Source organism: Somniosus microcephalus, chromosome 3, assembly GCF_052327205.1.
Source record: "Somniosus microcephalus isolate GS21.2 chromosome 3, FLI_Smic_1.0, whole genome shotgun sequence".
Classification (NCBI taxonomy): Eukaryota; Metazoa; Chordata; class Chondrichthyes; order Squaliformes; family Somniosidae; genus Somniosus; species Somniosus microcephalus.
In genome coordinates, this window is record NC_140989.1 from 267,150,299 (window position 1) to 267,169,835 (window position 19,537).

Consider the following 19,537-nt stretch of genomic DNA (forward strand, 5'->3'; position numbering starts at 1 on the left):
AAATTCTAACAGGACTGGACAGACTAGATGCAGGAAGGATGTTCCCGATGGTGGGGGAGTCCAGAACCAGGGGTCACAGTCTAAGGATAAGGGGTAAGCCATTTAGGACAGAAATGAGGAGGAATTTCTTCACCCAGAGAGTGGTGAACCTGTGGAATTCTCTACCACAGAAGGCAGTAGAGGCCAAGTCATTAAATATATTCAAGAAGGAGTTGGATATATTTCTTAAGGCTAAAGGGATCAAGGGGTATGGGGAGAAGGCAGGGACAGGGTACTGAGTTTGGATGATCAGCCATGATCTCATTGAATGGCGGAGCAGGCTCGAGGGGCCGAATGGCCTACTCCTGCTCCTATCTTCTATGCTCCGATCTTCTATGTTTCTATGACCTCAAATTCAAGCCTAATATTTTGGAAAGTTGTGTTACAATACTTCACTTCATATTATTTAGAGTTTAAAATGTGGTAAATAGAACTCTGCTGCAATAAAACATGCTGCAGAGATAATTACCTGCTGTGGCCTTCTCATTCGACCTGCTGCAGCATCGTAGTTCAGCATATCTGTCGGATCAATCCACTCATCATCGTCACCTTGTAGCCCATTCACTACCAGCAGCACTTCAAATATCAACCAAGGCATGAACATGATTCAAATCTAAGGCAGGAGGATAAACATGGCAAAATTACTGAATGTACCTCTGCAAATGCTGTAGCTTGCCTTAACCAATATGCAGCATAGAATATGATTAATGAATAGGTGCAAAATTTGCTGCCCCTTTTCCTAACATTACAACAGTAACTACTCTTCATTGGCAAAGATGCAGTTAGGGACATCTTGAGGTCATAAAAAGATGCTATCTAAAGGCAAGTTCTTTCTTTTATTGGTGGAGGAGGAAACTTTTCAATGTTATTTTTCCTACTGCAACTGTTGCTTTGTGATAAGTGCTTCCCTGCCCCACTGACTGGCCTACCACAAATCCCGTTCCAGCTTTTTATAAGCTGCAAAATAAAGTTAATTCCAAAAGCAAAAAACTGCAGATGCTGAAAATTTGAAAAAAAAACAGAAAGTGCTGGAAATACTCAGCAGGTTAGTCAGCATCTGTGACGGGAACAGATGAGTTAATGGCCTAGAATTTGCTGTCAAAATAACAGAGGCTCATGGCACTCGCCATCATTTATGCGCAAATGCTACACCAACTTCAGGCGAGGGGAGATACGCGGATATCCAAAAGTTGCTATCCGAGATGTTCCGCTCTGCTGCTAGCTTCGCAAAAACAATGGCGCATAATTTGCGGTCAGTGGCAAAGCAAAGGCGTTCGCCACTGGCCCAGAAGCAAGATCTTGCAATCTCTGTGGCGAGAAGTTTGGCTTTTCTGACCTTCAATTGAAATCAGTGTACTCTTTTGTGTGGACACTTAAAACAAATAATGGGAAATCCCTAACGCGAGCTGCTGTGACATCAACAAGCTGTCTAAGCAGCCAATCACAATGCAGAAGTCTCACAGACCGGGAACTAGGAAGTGAGAAATCTCCTTTGAATCTAACTTTTAAAAAATGTTATAGGGAGCAAAACAAAGACTGGGGCTCTCACATGGGAAAAAAGCAAACCTGTTTAAGTTTCTTTAAAATTTTAATTTTGATTAAAATGGATAAATTTGACACTCCACAATATTAAAATTAGTTTTTCAGGGCCATAACATTTGTTTAGCAGTCAATATGCTGTCAAAACCACAATTACACCTAATCAAAAAGGGTCTAACTTTTAATGGGGTATTAGACAGCGATATTACCGCGGAAAAGCCAAAGTTTGTCAGTTTCACCGATTTCCCCGACTGTTGGCTATGGGGGGGGGGGGGGTCCACAGCGCAGCCAGTGTCGGAGCAAACAAAGAAACATAGAAGATAGGAGCAGGAGTAGGCCATTCGGCCCCTTGAGCCTACTCCGCCATTCAATGAGATCATGGCTGATCATCCAAATTCAGTACCCTGTCCCTGCCTTCTCCCCATACCCCTGGATCCCTTTAGCCTTAAGAAATATATCTAACTCCTTCTTGAATATATTTAATGAATTGGCCTCCACTGCCTTCTGTGGCAGTGAATTCCACAGGTTCACCACTCTCTGGGTGAAGAAATTCCTCCTCATCTCTGTCTTAAATGGCTTACCCCTTATCCTTAGACTGTGACCCCTGGTTCTGGACTCCCCCGCCATCGGGAACATCCTTCCTGCATCCAGTCTGTCCAGTCCTGTTAGAATTTTATAAGTTTCAATGAGATCCCCTCTCAATCTTCTAAACTCCAGTGAGTATAAGCCCAATCGACCCAATCTCTCCTCATACGTCATTCCTGCCATCCCAGGTATCAGTCTGGTGAATCTTCGCTGCATTCCCTCCATGGCAAGAACATCCTTCCTCAGATAAGGCAACCAAAACTGCACACAATACTCAAGGTGTGGTCTCACCAAGGCCCTGTACAACTGCAGCAAGACATCCCTGTTCCTGTACTCAAAGCCTCTCGCTACAAAGGCCAACATACCATTTGCCTTCTTAACCGCCTGCTGCACCTGCATGCTTACCTTCAGCGACTGGTGCACAAGGACACCCAGGTCTCGTTGCACTTCCCCTTCTCCCAATCTATTGCCATTCAGATAATAATCTGCCTTCCTGTTTTTGCCACCAAAATGGATAACCTTGCATTTATCCACATTATACTGCATCTGCTATGCTTCTGTCCAATCACCCAACCTGTCCAAATCATACTGGAGTTTCTCAGCATCCTCCTCACGGCACACACGCCCACCCAGCTTTGTGTCATCTGCAAACCTGGAGATATTACATCTAGTTCCCTCGTCTAGATCATTAATATATATTGTGAATAGCTGGGGTCCTAGGACCGATCCCTGCGGTACCCCACTAGTCACTGCCTGCCACTCGAAAGGAGCAGTGAATGACAGACCACAACTTCAGGATTTCTGTGTTAGGATGCACATACACTACGTCATTAAGTTGCGGTCAGTTTCGAAAGGGTAATAACAGCGAATGCTGTTCCTTCACTGTCATTACCCACCACAAATTCCGGGCCAGTAACTCGCTGTCTGGCTCACCACTGAAATACATTGGACGGCGAAGTTGCTATATTTGCACGATAGATACGAACTAAACTTGGCACAGAAAGTTGCCATTTCAAGTCTATGTACCCCTTTAACGATGTGATAAATGTTAATTAATTCCAGGCAACCTCTCTGGCACTGAAAATTTACTATTACAAGTGTGGCGTCTCAGTCTTTCAAAATTTAACTTAATTTTTTTTTAATCTCCAATAATTTTTTTTTTTAAACATTTCCTTTGTCTCTTTTTCCCTCTTTCCCACATTACAACAGTGACTCCACTTCAAAAAGTACTTCATTGGCTGTAAAGCGCTCCGAGACGTCTGGTGCTCGGCCATTCTTCCAAAATTCGATAGACTCGGGAACAGTTCCCATGGATTGGAGGGTAGCTAATGTTACCCCACTATTCAAAAAAGGTGGGAGAGAGAAAACGGGGAATTACAGACCGGTAAGCCTGACATTGGTAGTGGGGAAAATGCTAGAGTCCATTATAAAAGATGTAATAGCAGAGCACTTGGAAAACAGTGACTGGATCGGACTACATCAACATGGATTTACAAAAGGTAAATCGTGCTTGACTAATCTACTGGAATTTTTTGAGATGTGACTGGTAGAATAGATAAGGGAGAACCAGTGGATGTGGTATTTTTGGACTTTCAGAAGGCTTTCGATAAGGTCCCACATAAGAGATTAGCGTGTAAAGTTAAGGCACATGGGATTGGGGGCAAGGTATTGACTTGGATAGAGAACTGGTTGGCAGACAGGAAGCAAAGAGTTGGGATAAACGGGTCTTTTTCCGACTAGCAGGCAGTGACTAGTGGGGTACCGCAGGGATCAGTCCTTGGACCCCAGCTATTCACAATATATATATTAATGATCTAGACGAGGGAACTAGATGCAATAGGTCCAAGTTTGCTGGGTGGGCGTGTGTGCTGTGAGGAGAATGCCGAGAAACTCCAGTATGATTTGGACAGGTTGGGTGACTGGGCAGATGCAGTATAATGTGGATAAATGCGACATTATCCACTTTGGTGGCAAAAACAGGAAGGCAGATTATTATCTGAACGGCAATAGATTGGGAGAGGGGAAGTGCAACGAGACCTGGGTGTCCTTGTGCACCAGTCGCTGAAGGTAAGCATGCAGGTGGTTAAGAAGGCAAATGGTATGCTGGCCTTCGTAGCGAGAGGGTTCGAGTACAGGAACAAGGATGTCTTGCTGCAGTTGTACAGGGCCTTGGTGAGACCACACCTTGAGTATTGTGTGCAGTTTTGGTTGCCTTATCCGAGGAAGGATGTTCTTGCCATGGAGGGAATGCAGCGAAGATTCACCAGACTGATACCTGGGTTGGCAGGAATGACGTATGAGGAGAGATTGGGTCGATTGGGCTTATACTCGCTGGAGTTTAGAAGAATGAGAGGGGATCTCATTGAAACTTATAAAATTCTAACAGGACTGGACAGACTGGATGCAGGAAGGATGTTCCCGATGGCGGGGGAGTCCAGAACCAGGGGTCACAGTCTAAGGATAAGGGGTAAGTCATTTAAGACAGGGATGAGGAGGAATTTCTTCACCCAGAGAGTGGTGAACCTGTGGAATTCTCTACCACAGAAGGCAGTTGAGGCCAATTCATTAAATATATTCAAGAAGGAGTTAGATATATTTCTTAAGGCTAAAGGGATCAAGGGATATGGAGAGAAGGCAGGGACAGGGTACTGAATTTGGATGATCAGCCATGATCACACTGAATGGCGGAGCAGGCTCGAGGGGCAGAATGGCTACTCCTGCTCCTATCGTCTATGTTTCTATGAAAGGCACTGTATAAATGCAAGTCTTTCTTTCTTAATCCAATCCTTCTGTCCCCAATTTAACATTGGGTATTTAACCGCGCATCTGCCCCTCGTTAGCTTGACAGCAAAATCTGGCCCATGCAAAAAAAACTGAGCGAAGGGAGGTGTGCTGACAAAGGGTCCCCCACCCCGCGCCTTCGCCCGACCGATCCCAGCGCCTGCCGCTCGGTGCTGTCTCCGATCGCCTGGCCTCTGCCACCTCTCGTCCATCAACACGGGCGGGCAGGGTGCTGGAGAACAGCAGCGAGCAGCAGCGGATCAACGCTCAGTCCTGTCGACCCACCAGTTTGCACAAAGGCGCGGGGAAAAGCCACAGCTCGAAAACAAAAGCACTGATCGCCTCACCTTCCTCTCCCGATTCCGGCTCTGCCCAGCCGCTCAGCCGGGCTAAAACCCCACCCCCAGGGCAAACCGCCAGCCCAGCCATGTCACTTCCGGTAGCAGCTGCACGCTGGGAGCTGTAATCCCGACGCACGCGCACCTGCTCGGCTGCCACTCTTCTGAAAATTCACTGCAACGGGCACTGTAGCCAACTGAGCTTCCAGCTCCTCAGTTTTTGACCTGACAACGATCACTAATGCAAAATAACGTATTGAAACTTAACCATAATATTTAGAAAATGGTCGCCATCCAGATAAAAAAGAAACGTGGATATTCCACTTCTTAGCAAAAGACCTTTCTGAGCCAATAAAGGGTAACCCCAACTGTTATTTAGGTACAATTCTACACCTTCCAGCGAGTGCCTTCGCGCACTAAAAGTACGGCTATGACGATGGTGCTGCAGATAACAACTTGCACTTATAGTGTGAGAAATAGGCTTTCAGGAAGGTTTTAAGTGTTGAAGTTCCGGAGATTAGGGCAGAAGTGGCTGAAGGAATGGGGAAAAGGGAGGGTCGGGGTGCACAGACGGTTGGACATTGTAAGTTTAAAAGGCAAAGGCAGCAATGTGCAGAAACTTTGAGAAGCTTCGAACAGGCCTTTGGTTCTCAAAACAGCAGACTTGGGAAAACAATGCTGGGACAGTTAGAAATTCTTGAGAAAGACAACTAAATATACAGCCTGGTTTCACACAGACAATCGGCTACACGTTGGTTTCACAAGGACAGAAGAGGTTTCATGCGGTGGAAAGGCTGCACCTGGGTTCACATGGTTTTGACTGGTCCAGCCAACTGCCCATTATTAATGCAATAGTGGGGTTGGTGAGTGGCCAAAAATGGGATGTCTCTTAACTTTAACACACCCCAACTGGCAAAAATCATAAAAATGGGACATCATGGCATATTCTTTACTACAGTCAGAGGAGCCTTAAGAAGCTTTGCCTCAAGGACATTCGAGAACAAGAAACTTCAAGAGCTACAAGAGAACTGATCACTCTTCTGCCTTGATGCAGAAATCCTTGGTTTTAAGGTTATATGCATTTATTGATTTGCTTGATGCTTGTGTGAATTGTTTAAATCATTTAATAGTCACTTTTTTATTAACAAACTTACCGTGTACATGTGACTTTCTTTAACTGACTACTGTCCAGGTTCAGAAATCACTGGAATCCCCACAGGAGTTAGAGGAATACAGCATTCAGGAAGAGATAAAGGAATGGAGCAGATTGCAGAAATAGAGTGGGGCAAAGCCACAGAAGGAAGGACTTAAAGACAAGGATAACATTTTGAATTTAATTTGTTGGGGAAACCAGTATGTATCAGCAAGGATAGGAGGGTGAAGGATGGAAGGTGACCAAAAAGAGCATTCGTGTAGTTGAGTCTAGAGGTGACAAAGGCATGTAACTGGTTTCCATTGGTAGAGGTGCAAGTCTTTGCAATGGATAGGATGTGAGGTTTAAAGCTCAGCCTCAGCTTAACAGGATGACAAGATTGCAAATGGCCTGCCTTAGCATGGTTCAGCTCGAGATAGTAGTCAGGGGAGAGGAGAGAAGGGGAGGGGGCGTGGGTGCTGCGCACAGCTTTGCTCATTTGTTTCATATTCTCATCCTTTAAGGCATTTTCTGTGTCTCCAGGTGGCCCACATTGTACACCATTTCCAATCTGCTAGAAAGTGACTACCCTGACCCCAATTCATATGATTCCAGAACAGGGCATCAGGAGGTACAGAGTTAAGTTCCAAGAGAATTCAGTTCTATGCTGTGTAGTCTGGGCTTTCACTTTGTTTTAAAAATACAAACTGAATAAATCAGCAAATGAATGTGTGCGAGGGACATAGAGAGAGGAGGAGACAGAGGGAGGCAGAGACTTGCCAAAGAGTGGGAGTTACAGACATGCATATGAAAACAAGTGTGAGAGTTACACAGAAAATGTTAAGGACAAAGAATTAGGATAGAAAGAAATGAAAGATAGGAGACAAGCAGACAGAGGAAGAAAATGTATTTTTGTCTGTACACAATACTACAGATGATCAACTAACTGAAGCAAACTGAAATAGCCATCATCTTCCAATCTTGGTATGAAACACATTTCTTTTAAGTTCTTCATTAAATAAATGTTTTATTGAGAAAACACTGCACAATCACACTTTGTAATTCTCATTACATTTTCAATCATTACAAGGGTTAGAAAAAAAACTACTTATTGAGGTGCATAGGGTATATCCTCTAGTTCCTTGTAACCAAAACACAAATACATAAGTTAAATATTAATGAACCCAATATTTCAGTTTATATTAAACTAAACTGTATAATAGAAAATATAAGCATTACATATACAAACAGAAAAAATAATATTTCACAAGTTATTTAAAACTTTAAGTGCAAGAACACAAGCATTAGGTTTTACGGGCCTGTTTGTAAATACTGTACTAATATTACCCCATGCGCGCGCACACACACACACACACACACACACAATGGAAAGCCATGCTACTTGGAAGTATAAAAGCAAAGCGGTTATGTCTGAAATATTCTGCATCAACCAACCATTCCTCACCACGTTGTGATACCAACTGGCTATCTTTAATACTTCCTACATCAGAACAACAAATTCCTGTTTAGGCTGATTATGTCAGTTCACTTTGACTTACTGTAAAATTAACATACACAACCAACAATTGGATCTATTAATACTCAGCCAGCTTTCTACATTAGTCACTGGCACAACGAACAAGGAATGCCATAAATACTAATTGAACATTTGCCTCACTTGATTCAGTCATCATGTACATTTGGTGACAGAGCTCATCAGTGACAGTGTGATCACATGTGGAAGACTTAAGCACAGCATAATAATACAAACACAGACAGCAGTTCCATTTAGCTTGAACAGCAGCACATGTTGACCTGTGCTGTCTCATACGGTTCTACTGGTCAGTTACATACGCAGTTATCAATCTGTGATTGCCAATAAATTTCAGCTCTTGAATTACAATTACAATTGTGCTTTGTCTGCATTGGTGTTAATTAGTCAACTGCTGTTGTATGTCCAGAGGGTTACCGTCCTGTCAGCAGATGAAGATAAGAAAGATAGATCCTCAGTGTGCCATCTACACTGTATAACTTTGTCCTTATGCTCAGATACTACTGTCGTAGGAAGTGGCTTTATTAGATCTCCTATGGGCAGAAAGTTGAAGGTTACACATGTCTGCAACTGTGGAAAATGTATAAGCATTTAATTGTACCAAATTAAGACGACCTTGTGATGTGCAATTGTAAAATGCAAACTGATGACCAAACCGATTCCTCAAGTTTATAGTTCCCCATTCAGGTTTAATAAAATGATATGTTACATACATCCATACCAAGTTTCATAGCTCATACAAGTATAATACATAATCAATCTAAGACACCAACTTGAAAATAAATTAAAATAATTTTAACCCAGAAATGAATACAAGTGAATTATTGGATTCCCCAATAGTTTAGTGGGAAAATGCACCACACGATCCTGGAAGGAACTATGTCAGTTCCTCGTCTATTCTGCGTTAGCCAATGCCAGCAGGTTAAGAATATTCCAAATAGTGCCAGCTAATGTTCCTGCTCCTCACTGTTATTTAGTTACTCCCACTCGAACTATACAAACATGAATGCTGAGCAAGCACAAGGGTTCAACTTTGCTCAGATGGCCTTCATAGCCAATAAGCTTGTTAACACTTACTGTCTGGGCTCACACATCAAGAATGGCACTAGGCTGAAATGCTGGATGTTCGCTGACACCAGCCATGCAACTTTACCCAAATTGGAACTCACTAACTTTAGGAGCAGAGGTGCGAGAGAAAAAAATAGAAAAGTGAATAAAATTATTGAAAACTTCACCAATGTTTCTAACAGTTTAGAGTGAACAGCAACACAGTTATAAAATATTCTCAATTTACAGTTCATAAAATAGTTTTACCTCGTAAGTCTGTTACTTTAACAGTAGTGTCATAAGATCCTGTAAGAAGGTAGTAAGCTCCTGGAGAGAACCGCACTGAACGTACATCACTCCCGTGTGGTTGGTAAATTTGTACCACTCTCCCTCCTCGGATATCATACAGCATGCAGCTAGAATCCTCCTGACCTGTGGCCAGGAGTCGTCCACTTGGATCTACCGCCACAGAAGCAACAGCACTGCCTGTATAATCAAAGTCATACAATGATCCAACAGTGGTACATACTAACTATACTGAAAATGTAATTGGCTCTCTAGTATTCACTGCAAAACACAAACAAAAGTTAATATGGCTATTAAAAATAATCATACCAAAGAGAACTGGATGCCTATACTCATTGGCGTTTAGAAGAATGAGAGGTGATCTTATTGAAACCTGAGGGGCTTGACAGGGTAGATGCAGGGAGGATGTTTCCCCTCATGGGGGAACCTAGAACTAGGGGGCACAGTTTCAGGATTAAGGGGTCGCCCATTTAAAAACAGAGATGAGGAGGAATTTCTTCTCTCAGAGGGTCGTGAATCTTTGGAATTCTCTACCCGAGAGAGCTGTGGAGGCGGAGTCATTGAATATATTCAGGCGGAGATAGACATATATTTGAGCTACAGGGAGTCGAGGGTTATGGGGAGCGGGCAGGAAAGTGGCGTTGAGGCCAAGATCAGATCAGCCATGATCTTATTGAATGGCGGAGCAGGCTCGAGGGGCCGAATGGCCTACTCCTGCTCCTATTTCTTATGTTCATATGATACCATGAAAATAAGGAATCTACATATTGCCAATTAACGCTTTTACTTTTTTGGCAGGTAGACTTGATAGGATAGCAATGGCAACATCAGTAAGTATATTTGTTCATCAATGTGATGAGGCATAACATCTATCAACATTAGAGATAGTTATATAATCATGAAATAAATGTTTATTCACCAGATGAAAGTTAGCTATATGGGCTACACAAAATATTTGATTTAATGTTTGATATTATGGGTTATGCCACAGGATTACTGAAGACCTAATACACATGCAAAACAGGTTTGTAATATTGTATCTAATTTGGTTATAAGTGGCTGGTTCTGGGAACATAATTACAGCTATCAGCCATCCTTCCCATATGGGAGATGCAGCACCTTTACAATAAATATTAGTTGCTTTCTCATTAAAACAAGTTTCTGCATTACTCGTGTTTTCCTTTGAATACAATAAAATCCCCACTATAGATTAAAGTATTTCTCCACTACTTGTAAAACCTTTCAATTTTTCTGATATACACATACCAGATAAAAGAAAAATAAATTTAAAATATTTTCTCCTCCTTATAAAAGGTTTTTATGCAGCATCCTCCACCCAAACACAACCTATTCACACGTATCTGCTAAAGCAGTGGGCCTGGAGTTTCCATCAAGATATCACCACAAACTAGGCAAAATCGACTGAAATAGTGCAAAAGATTGCAAAATTTAAAATGTAAGTTGCGCCCATAACCATTTACGCTCAGGTTTCCACGATCTTTTATGCTGGTTCAAAAGTAAATTTGCCCAAAGCAGTCCCGCCCACAAAACTGACCATGCCCCCAGGTCGGCACGGAGAGTTTCCATCGATTGCGCCCGTTCGGGGGGTGTTCATCACATTGCGCCAGAATTTCAGGCGCATAGGCATCCGTGGCCACATTAGTCCATCATTGATCACCTGCAGCTGCAGTGTCCAGCTGTCAACTGAAGCTTCACTCAGGTCTGTTTCTCATATTGATGTTACAATTACTTTAAATTTAGTTTAAATGAGTTCAAATTCAGTCAATTGATCTGCCCTTGGTACAGAAGACCCGTGACCAGTGATTGGTGAACAAATTTTCAGTTTAAAATAGTTTAATTCAGTAATCTTGAGGCCATGTTCCAGTCAATAATCGATGATCGTCGATAATGCTGCCCGATTGTGCTGATTCATGGGGGATTTTATGTTCGGGCTTATGCCACTATATTTTTGTGGAAACTTGGGCGTAACTTCACATCGACAAAACTGCTGCATTTTTGGGCACATTTTCCCCCGATTACACCCCTAGCAGAAACTCCAGGCTGTGTTGTCCAATACATTAGCCACTCGTGGCTAATTGGGAATCTAGATGCAGCTAATTGCATTTCTGATTCGTAAATAAAAAGTGAATAATAGACATCGTTGGGCATGTGATCTCAATACTTGTATTAGGACAGCTGATGGCTATGGCACTTTAATATTTTGTGCATTTGATGGTGAAATGGTAAGACGAATAGTAGAGCGAGTGTTTTTTTTTAATTGTTGTGAGTCCTCTACTTCCTTGGTTACTGAATGGTGACCAAGTAACTAAGAAAGTAGAGGACTCCCAACAATCAAAAAACACTTATTCTACTGTTCATCTTACCATTTCACCAACAAATGCCCAAAAATTGAAGTGCCATAGCTATCAGCTGTCCTAATAATGTCTTAAATGTTAAAGAAATATGCATGTGAAATACATTTATCTGTATTGTGTGAGTGTATGTAAGGTTTTTCCCACTAAAATTAGTGCAGGTGGCTAAAACGGTGTGACCATGGCCTACTCAGTGATTTCTGTTGGATATCACTGGGCTAACGCTTACTCTACCTAGGAACTATGCCATGGTCAACTATGGTGGCTTTTGCTCCAATTTCCCCTCCATTAGTGAGGATAAATAATTTCTCTTTGCTCAAGGCAATCCTACCAATACAGCAAAGATTAAGAATTCACTGCATAACTGTGGGCAGTAACTGGTTTCCTATCATTCTATGGGACAGTGACACCCTGTCCTGAGAACAATCTTGCAAGTTGCAATATTTTTGTATTTACGAAGTAATGGATCATCATTTCTCAATGCTGTATCATGAACTTAACAGTAAATGGTACACAGCATTTTTTTGTATCATTGACCTTGCTACAATAAATATCTCAAGAGTCACAGTACAAACTTGTGTTGTGACTAAAGGTCCAATATCCTTATAATGATTGAAAGGGCAGAAGTCAATTCAGCTGAAAATAGTACAAATGATATTCAATATAAACTCAATCAATCAAAAAAAGCAGAGCTACACCTACCTGATCCATGAAATGCTGTTCCAACAACACGAACACAGCTTGGCACTCTCAGATCCCAGAATCTTACAGTCTTGTCTTGTGAGCCAGATGCAATCATCCACCCTCCCCAAGTATACAGTGCTAGAATATGACCTAAAATCACAAAACAAACACTGATGTCCAAAGTTCTCTATGCTGCTTGTAACCACTTATAAAAAGGAACATACATTTTATTTGTTTACCAAAAATAAAAACACTTCAGCCTCAGATGTCATCAGGAGTTGGAGGGTCATGTTTCGTTCATCCCTTTTTAGATTTGGCTATCCAGAGCTGGAAATGATACAGACCAACTAGCTAGGAGCATGTTACTTCTCACTTTTTGCAAACTGAAAAACAAGTCCGTTTTTTTTGCCAACAACATTTTTGCCCCCACATCTACTTTGCAGGATAACCAAATTATTTTCGATCTTCAGTATGCTAAATATACTGTTGATCGAAATTATATATTAAAACCCCAGAGCCATAAATACCGACTTCAGAGGGGTGGATCATGGAGTGTCAGGGATACGATAATCCGAAGAATGACAAAGATTGTACAAGATAGAGAATCTATTTTCTTCATCATTCAGGTATCACTCAGACACTGTAGGAACCATACCATAATATCAACTTAGGAGAAGGGAAGCTCTAGCTGAGACTCCCAATCTCTGCTGCTTAAACTGATTTTCTGAAAACAGTCCTAGGTTTTGCCCAAATCTAATCGTAATGGGTCCATTAACTACTCTATCCTCCTGTCCAATCTAAAGCCTACAGCTCATTAATTATGTAAACTGAAATTAACACCATCAATGCCTTCTTCCAAGCAAGAAACTTCAAATTACATTTTCAGAGTTTTGAACACTGCGCCCACAACATATCAAGGACTACATTAAGGTCCCATCAGGAACAGAGGGAGGTCTATTTGGAATCAACTTCCATATCGTTCACAAAAAAAAGACAAGGGGGATAAAAGGCCATCAGACCTGATGCTAATGGTGATGACCACAATTACATGGACCAGAAGAGAAATTCTTTTAGATCCACTACAGATATTCTGGAATATAACAAACCTCACAAGTGGGAAACAAATACAAATTACTACCATTTGACATATTAAACTCGAATAGTGGAGGCTTTTCTGAAACCGAGTAGAGTTTCAACCAGTAACTAGGCAACAACTTGATCTAGAAGTCAATGCCGTTTAATAACCATGCTATCAGCCAAAAGCATTCCTGCTCTCAATGCAGAATCTGATCTCCCACCGCAAAAACAGGTCTAACCAGGTACAGGAATGCTGACACTGCTTCCTGCCAAGATCAATAAAAACAATGGCAGAGAAGCAATCAAGATGAGTGGCTACGATTTGCCAACTCCACTACAAGCCTCCTTCCTATTGCCTAATTACACAACTACACTGGTGCTGTAATAAACCTTTGGCACAGACTTCTTCACTTACCAAGCTGAAGGTGAATGCACTTGATCAAAGTAAAATCTCAAAACAAAAATGAACTGTTACAAGAAACGTCGAAGTTTCCACATGGACGTAATTCTCCTCTGCAGTGTGCAAGGGAGCCTGAATGACAAACAACTATATTTTATTTGTCTTAAAACTAATTTTTCTAGTTGAAATTCAATAGTTTTTAGCAAATGAAGCATTAAATTTTAAAGTGAACTGAAAAAAAATCTTGCCCTCTAATTAATATAACATGCCTTTGTTACATGTTTATTGATTTGCTCCAAAACATCTTTTCTTCCTCTCGGAGGCAATACACCAAAGTGGCGAAACATTGAAAACTCAAATACAAGCACAAGCTCAGGTCATCTATTCATCCTGATACATTGACTGATGCATTATTTAATACAACACCAAAAGCAACAAATTTGTGAAACACATTTGGGAGACATCTACTTTGTAAGAGGAAGAGGTCAACCAGACTCATAATTTCCATCTCGTCTGGTTTTGAATACCTCTTAATGTCTCTGTTACTTCCTTTGTTCTATCGCAGCCCTGCCTTCGATCTATTTTTCCTTTCCAGTTTTGAAAAAGGGTTTCGACCCGAAACGTCAACTCTAATTTCTCTCCACGGATGTTGCCTGGCCTGCTGAGTTTTTCCAGCATTTTCTGTTGTTATTTCGGATTTCCCGCATCTGCAGTATTTTGCTATCGTCATAATTTCAGTTTCCCTTCTCGTGTTTGATCAGGTATCTGCCAAGACTTGGTTTCACAGCCACATCTCTTTCCTCAGCAACTGTCTCCGGTTCAGACTTATTCCACGTGGATTCCAACTAAACTTCCACCCTTCGTGTTTCGGATCCACCCAGGATTACAAATATCTCCAAGATATTCATAGTTCCTCGAACTACTGCTCTCGCCGCATCCTGAGATCCACGCTCAACGCCATGTGGCGCCATACGAACACTCTCGACCTCTCTCTTCAGCAGCACCGACGCACTATCTCAAAGCTGTCCGGCTCCACAGTTCCATTTCATCCTTCGACTCATCCAACGCTTCAACAAAAAACTTTTTTTCTTCCTTGCTGATGTCAAGGATCGCAAGCTTCATCAACGCCCCTCTGGATCCTTCTTCCCCTTCACTTTCCTCCGACCCCCCCTTCTCCCCATCTTACCCCCTGCTGCGTCTTCACTATCCCCTCTGACCCCGAACGATCAGTCCTCAGCAAAGGCCCAAGTTTCATCCCCTTACGCCCCCACCTCAATGAATTTCGAGCTCGGCACGATGCCGAGCTCTTTTTCCGCCGCCTTTGCCTCCGTGCCCACTTCTTTGGCCAGGAGTCTTCCCCCCCGTACGGCTGAACCTTTATCCCGCTTTCCGAGTTCCCGTTCTACCTGGACCCCTCCCTCTGGCCTCTTACCCTGTCTAGATCTTTTCATTGCAAACTGCCGCCGTGACATCGGCCGTCTCCATTTCTCTGCTCCTCTCACTTACTCCAACCTACCTCCCTCTGAACTTGCAGCACTCCATTCTCTCAGATCCAACCCTGACATTGTCATTAAACCTGCTGACAAGCATGGTGCTGTTGTTGTTTGGCGAACCGACCTCTAGCGGAAGCTGCACGCCAACTCTCCGACACCTCCTCCACCTGGACTATGACCCCACTACCGAACATCAAGCCACCGTTTCCAAGACTGTCACTGACCTCATCTCCTCTGGAGATCTTCCCCCCACAGCCGCCAACCTCATTGTTCCCCAACCCCGCACAGCCCACTTCTACCTCCTTCCCAAGATCCACAAACAGGACTGCCCTGGTAGACCCATCGTTTCAGCCTGGCCTTGCCCCACGGAACTTATCTCTTCCTATCTCGACTATTTTTTCTCCCCTTGTCCAGTCTCTTCCCACCTACATCCGCGACTCTTCCGACGCCCTCCGCCACTTTAACAGTTTCCAATTTCCAGGCCCCAACCGCCTCCTTTTCACTATGGACGTACAATCCCTCTACACCTCCATCCCCCACCAGGATGGCCTGAGGGCGCTCCGCTTCTTCCATGAACAGAGGCCCAACCAGTCCCCATCCACCGCCACCCTCCTCCGCCTGGTTGAACTTGTTCTCACATTGAACAACTTCCCCTTTGACTCCACTCATTTCCTCCAAATCAAAGGTGTTGCTATGGGTACCCGCATGGCTATGCCTGCCTTTTCGTGGGATATGTGGAACACTCTTTGTTCCAGTCCTACTCAGGTCCCCTCCTGTTGCGTCCGTGTGTAATAAGACACAGACTGCGGAGAACGGTACAACAGGTGTTTACTCAACGTGGCTCACACTGCAACTGATCTGTACAGATTACTACTCAGTGTTATATACAGGTGTGGTCACTGCCGGTACTGCAGTATACATGAGCTGTAAAAGATAGTTCCCCCCTTAAAAGGTATATACATTACAATTCCTCCCCTTTTAGATTAACAGTACCATAACACTCATTTAACAATTAAATATCAAACTAATTACAATTAACACTTTTAACATGCAACATTAGCTGAAAATAGTCTATTTATATATTCAGTCTTTGGGGAGGCTTCCTGATCCTTTCTGGATAGCGCCTTTCCCGAGTGTCTTGCTCTTGGTGCGGAGGCGATTCTGGCCCCCTGTCGTCGGTTGGTTCATCAGCTTCCGATGCTACTGTTTCTGGGGTAGATGCGACCTGTACGTCGGGTTCGTCACCAGGTACGTATGGGCGAGGCATGGGGTTGACTTGTTCCTGTGACTCTAGGATCTGGTCAGCATGGCGTCTCACGATGCTCTCCCCAACGTCCACTGTGTACATTAGTGGGCCCTGCCGTGTGCATATCGGTCCTGGCTGCCATTTTTCTGTTCGGTAGTCGCGGGCCAAGACTGGTTGCCCTACATTGAAGCTCCTTGTTGGCTTCTCATGGATGTGCTGGAATTGCTTACTCTCAACATCTCTTTGTACGTTTGGTCTGAGCAAATCCAGGCGAGATCTTAACCTTCGGTTAAAGAACATCATGGCTGGGGCCTGGTTGGTGACTGCATGTGCCGCATTCCGGTAGGCGAACAGGAAATTGTCCACCTTGTGCTGCAGCGGAATGTTGTCATTGTACATAGTATTGCCTTCTTAAAGGTTTGTACGAACCTCTCAGCCAATCCATTTGTGGCTGGATGATACGGGGCGGATGTGTAATGCCTTACCCCATTCTTTTTCAAGAACCTCCGGAACTCTTCGGACACAAACTGTGGTCCGTTGTCGGAGCAAATCTGTTCTGGCAAGCCATTCCTGGCAAAAATGGTCCGTAGGACTGCAATAGTATTCTCCGTGGTGGTGGAGGACATTTTGATGACCTCAGGCCATTTCGAGTACGCATCCATGGCTATTAAAAACATTGAGTCCGTGATTGGACCAGCAAAATCAATATGCACCCATTGCCATGGAGATGAGGGCCACTCCCATGGGTGTAGAGGGGCCTGTGGTGGTGCATTTTGGACTTTCTGGCATCCTGAGCAGCTCTTGGTCAGGTCCTCGATTTGTTTATCGATTCCCGGCCACCACACATAAGCCCTGGCTAGGCTTTTCATTTTTACCCCTCCCAGATGACCCTCATGAAGCTCATTGAGCACTCTATCCCTTAACTTGTGTGGACCCCGAGTGGTAATTCCACCCATCAAGGTCCCCCGGCACACTGACAGCTGTTCTCTCCTTGTCGAGAGCTGGCAACAGTGAGTCGCCATGTGCTGGCCATCCCTTCACCGTCAAATCATATACCCGAGTGTGTGTCGGGTCATTTCGGGTTTCCTTTTCGATACAAGCGTTAGTTACCGGTAGGTATTCAACTATAGTCGAATGGAATATTTCGACAGGATCCACTGCTGGTGCTTCCTCCGCAGTAGGCAGTGGCAGGCGTGATAGCCCATCAGCATTTCCATGCTGTTTCGTGCCCTTATATTCGATCTCATAGTGGTGCGCCCCTAGAAAAAGTGACCATCTTTGTAGTCGTTGCGCAGTCATCACCGGAACGCCCTTCTTCGGATTAAAAATGGAGACAAGAGGCTGGTGATCAGTCAGCAAGGTGAATTTCTGCCCGTGCAGATAGTGATTGAACTTTTTCACTCCCCACACTCGGCTGAGGGCCTCCCTGTCAATCTGGGCGTAGTTACGCTCGGCTGAGGTTAGTGATCATGACGCAAAGGCTATTGGCCTCTCTGAGCCGTCCGAGAATTTGTGCGACAGCACCGCTCCAATGCCGTAGGGTGGCACATCACATGCCAACCGAATTGGTAATGCCGGGTTGTAATGGGCCAATACCTCTTTCGATGTGATTAGTGTTTTGCTCTTCTGGAAAGCTCATCTACATTCGTCACTCCACTTCCATGGCACCCCAGTTTGCAGTAGGGTGTTCAGTGGGTGTAGTATTGTAGACAAATTTGGCAAGAACTTATGGTAGTAGTTTACCAGCCCGAGGAACGACCTCAGTTGTGACACATTTTCCGGTGCTGGAGCCTTGACTACTGCCTCAACCTTCTCTGGGGACTTATGTAACCCCTCTTTATCGATAACGCGAGATCTGTTTTCTAAAAAACTCGCATTTGGGGCGGTTAGCTCGGAGCCCATATTCCTGCAATCTAGTGAGCACCTGCTCCAGGTTGGCAAGGTGATCACTGTCATTTTCGCCCGTGACCAGGATGTCGTCCAAATAACACCTGGTCCCTGGGATCCCTTGCAGGACTTGTTCCATTGCCCTCTGCCAAATAGCCGGAGCTGATGCTACCCCGAATACCAGCCGGTTGTATTGGTAGAGACCTTTATGGGTGTTGATTGTGAGGTATTTTTTTGATGCTTCTTCTACCTCCATTTGCAGATACGCCTGGGCCAGATCAATCTTAGTGAAGCATTTCCCTCCAGATAGCAAGGCGAAAATATCTTCAATCCGCGGAAGTGGATATTGTACGGTGTGAAGGACCGGGTTCACTGTTACCTTAAAGTCCCCACAGATGCGAACCTTCCTTGGTTCCCCAGGCGTGCTGCTCAATGACTTTTTCATCACAGGGACGATGGGTGTAGCCCACTTGCTCCAGTCTACCTTGGACAGTACACCTGAACGTTCCAGACTCTCCAGCTCTGCTTCGACGGCTGGGCGGATCGCATAAGGTACCGGTCTGGCCTTAAAAAATTTTGGGCTTGCGTTTTCTTCTATTTTAATCGTCGCTGTCATGCCTTTTAGTGTTCCGAGTCCTTGCTGGAACACTTTTTTCGCGTCACTTAGGATCTTTGACAGTCGCCCAGGTGTGACGTCGTCATCCTTTTTGTCAGCCACAGTCAGTGCCTGTATGGAATGCCAATCCAGTTGTATTTTCCGGATCCATTCACGTCCCAGTAATGGTGGTCCTCCGTCTTATAATACATACAGGTCTAGTTTTGGTGTTTCCTTACCGTTATATATAACGGTCACCCTTATTTTTCCTTTGGGGTAGACTTTTTGCCCCGTGTACGTCTTCAAAATAATTTTTGTTTCTCTCAAGGGTATGTGTGAGAATAGCCGCTCGTAGTCCCGTCGGTTTATGACTGTTAGGGCTGATCCTGTGTCCAATTCCATCTTTACCTGGACTCCTGCTAACTTGAGAGTGACCCAAATGGTTCGGTGATCCTCCGTTGTGA

The 19,537-nt window shown here is 43.9% G+C and overlaps 2 protein-coding genes across 5 annotated transcripts in view; both read right to left on the reverse strand.

The window, feature by feature from the left end:
• Positions 1-5,397, reverse strand: part of clcc1 (chloride channel CLIC-like 1) — a 39,695-nt gene extending 34,298 nt beyond the window's left edge. For 3 of the 4 annotated variants that reach the window (XM_085982423.1, XM_085982424.1, XM_085982421.1), the window contains exons 1-2: positions 5,292-5,397; positions 509-652 (exon numbers count right to left, since the gene is read on the reverse strand). In XM_085982423.1, the coding sequence (XP_085838549.1) occupies positions 509-643 (135 nt within the window). In that variant the 5' untranslated portion in view covers positions 644-652; positions 5,292-5,397. Of the gene's footprint in view, positions 1-508; positions 653-5,229 lie in introns of all 4 variants that reach the window. The other variant, XM_085982422.1, reaches the window with a different exon arrangement.
• A 1,423-nt stretch (positions 5,398-6,820) lies between these two features.
• Positions 6,821-19,537, reverse strand: part of LOC147121895 (WD repeat-containing protein 47-like) — a 66,997-nt gene continuing 54,280 nt past the window's right edge. The window contains exons 12-14 of the mRNA XM_085982420.1: positions 12,394-12,525; positions 9,281-9,499; positions 6,821-8,499 (exon numbers count right to left, since the gene is read on the reverse strand). Coding sequence (XP_085838546.1) covers positions 8,354-8,499; positions 9,281-9,499; positions 12,394-12,525 — 497 coding nt within the window. The 3' untranslated portion in view covers positions 6,821-8,353. The remainder of the gene's footprint in view (positions 8,500-9,280; positions 9,500-12,393; positions 12,526-19,537) is intronic.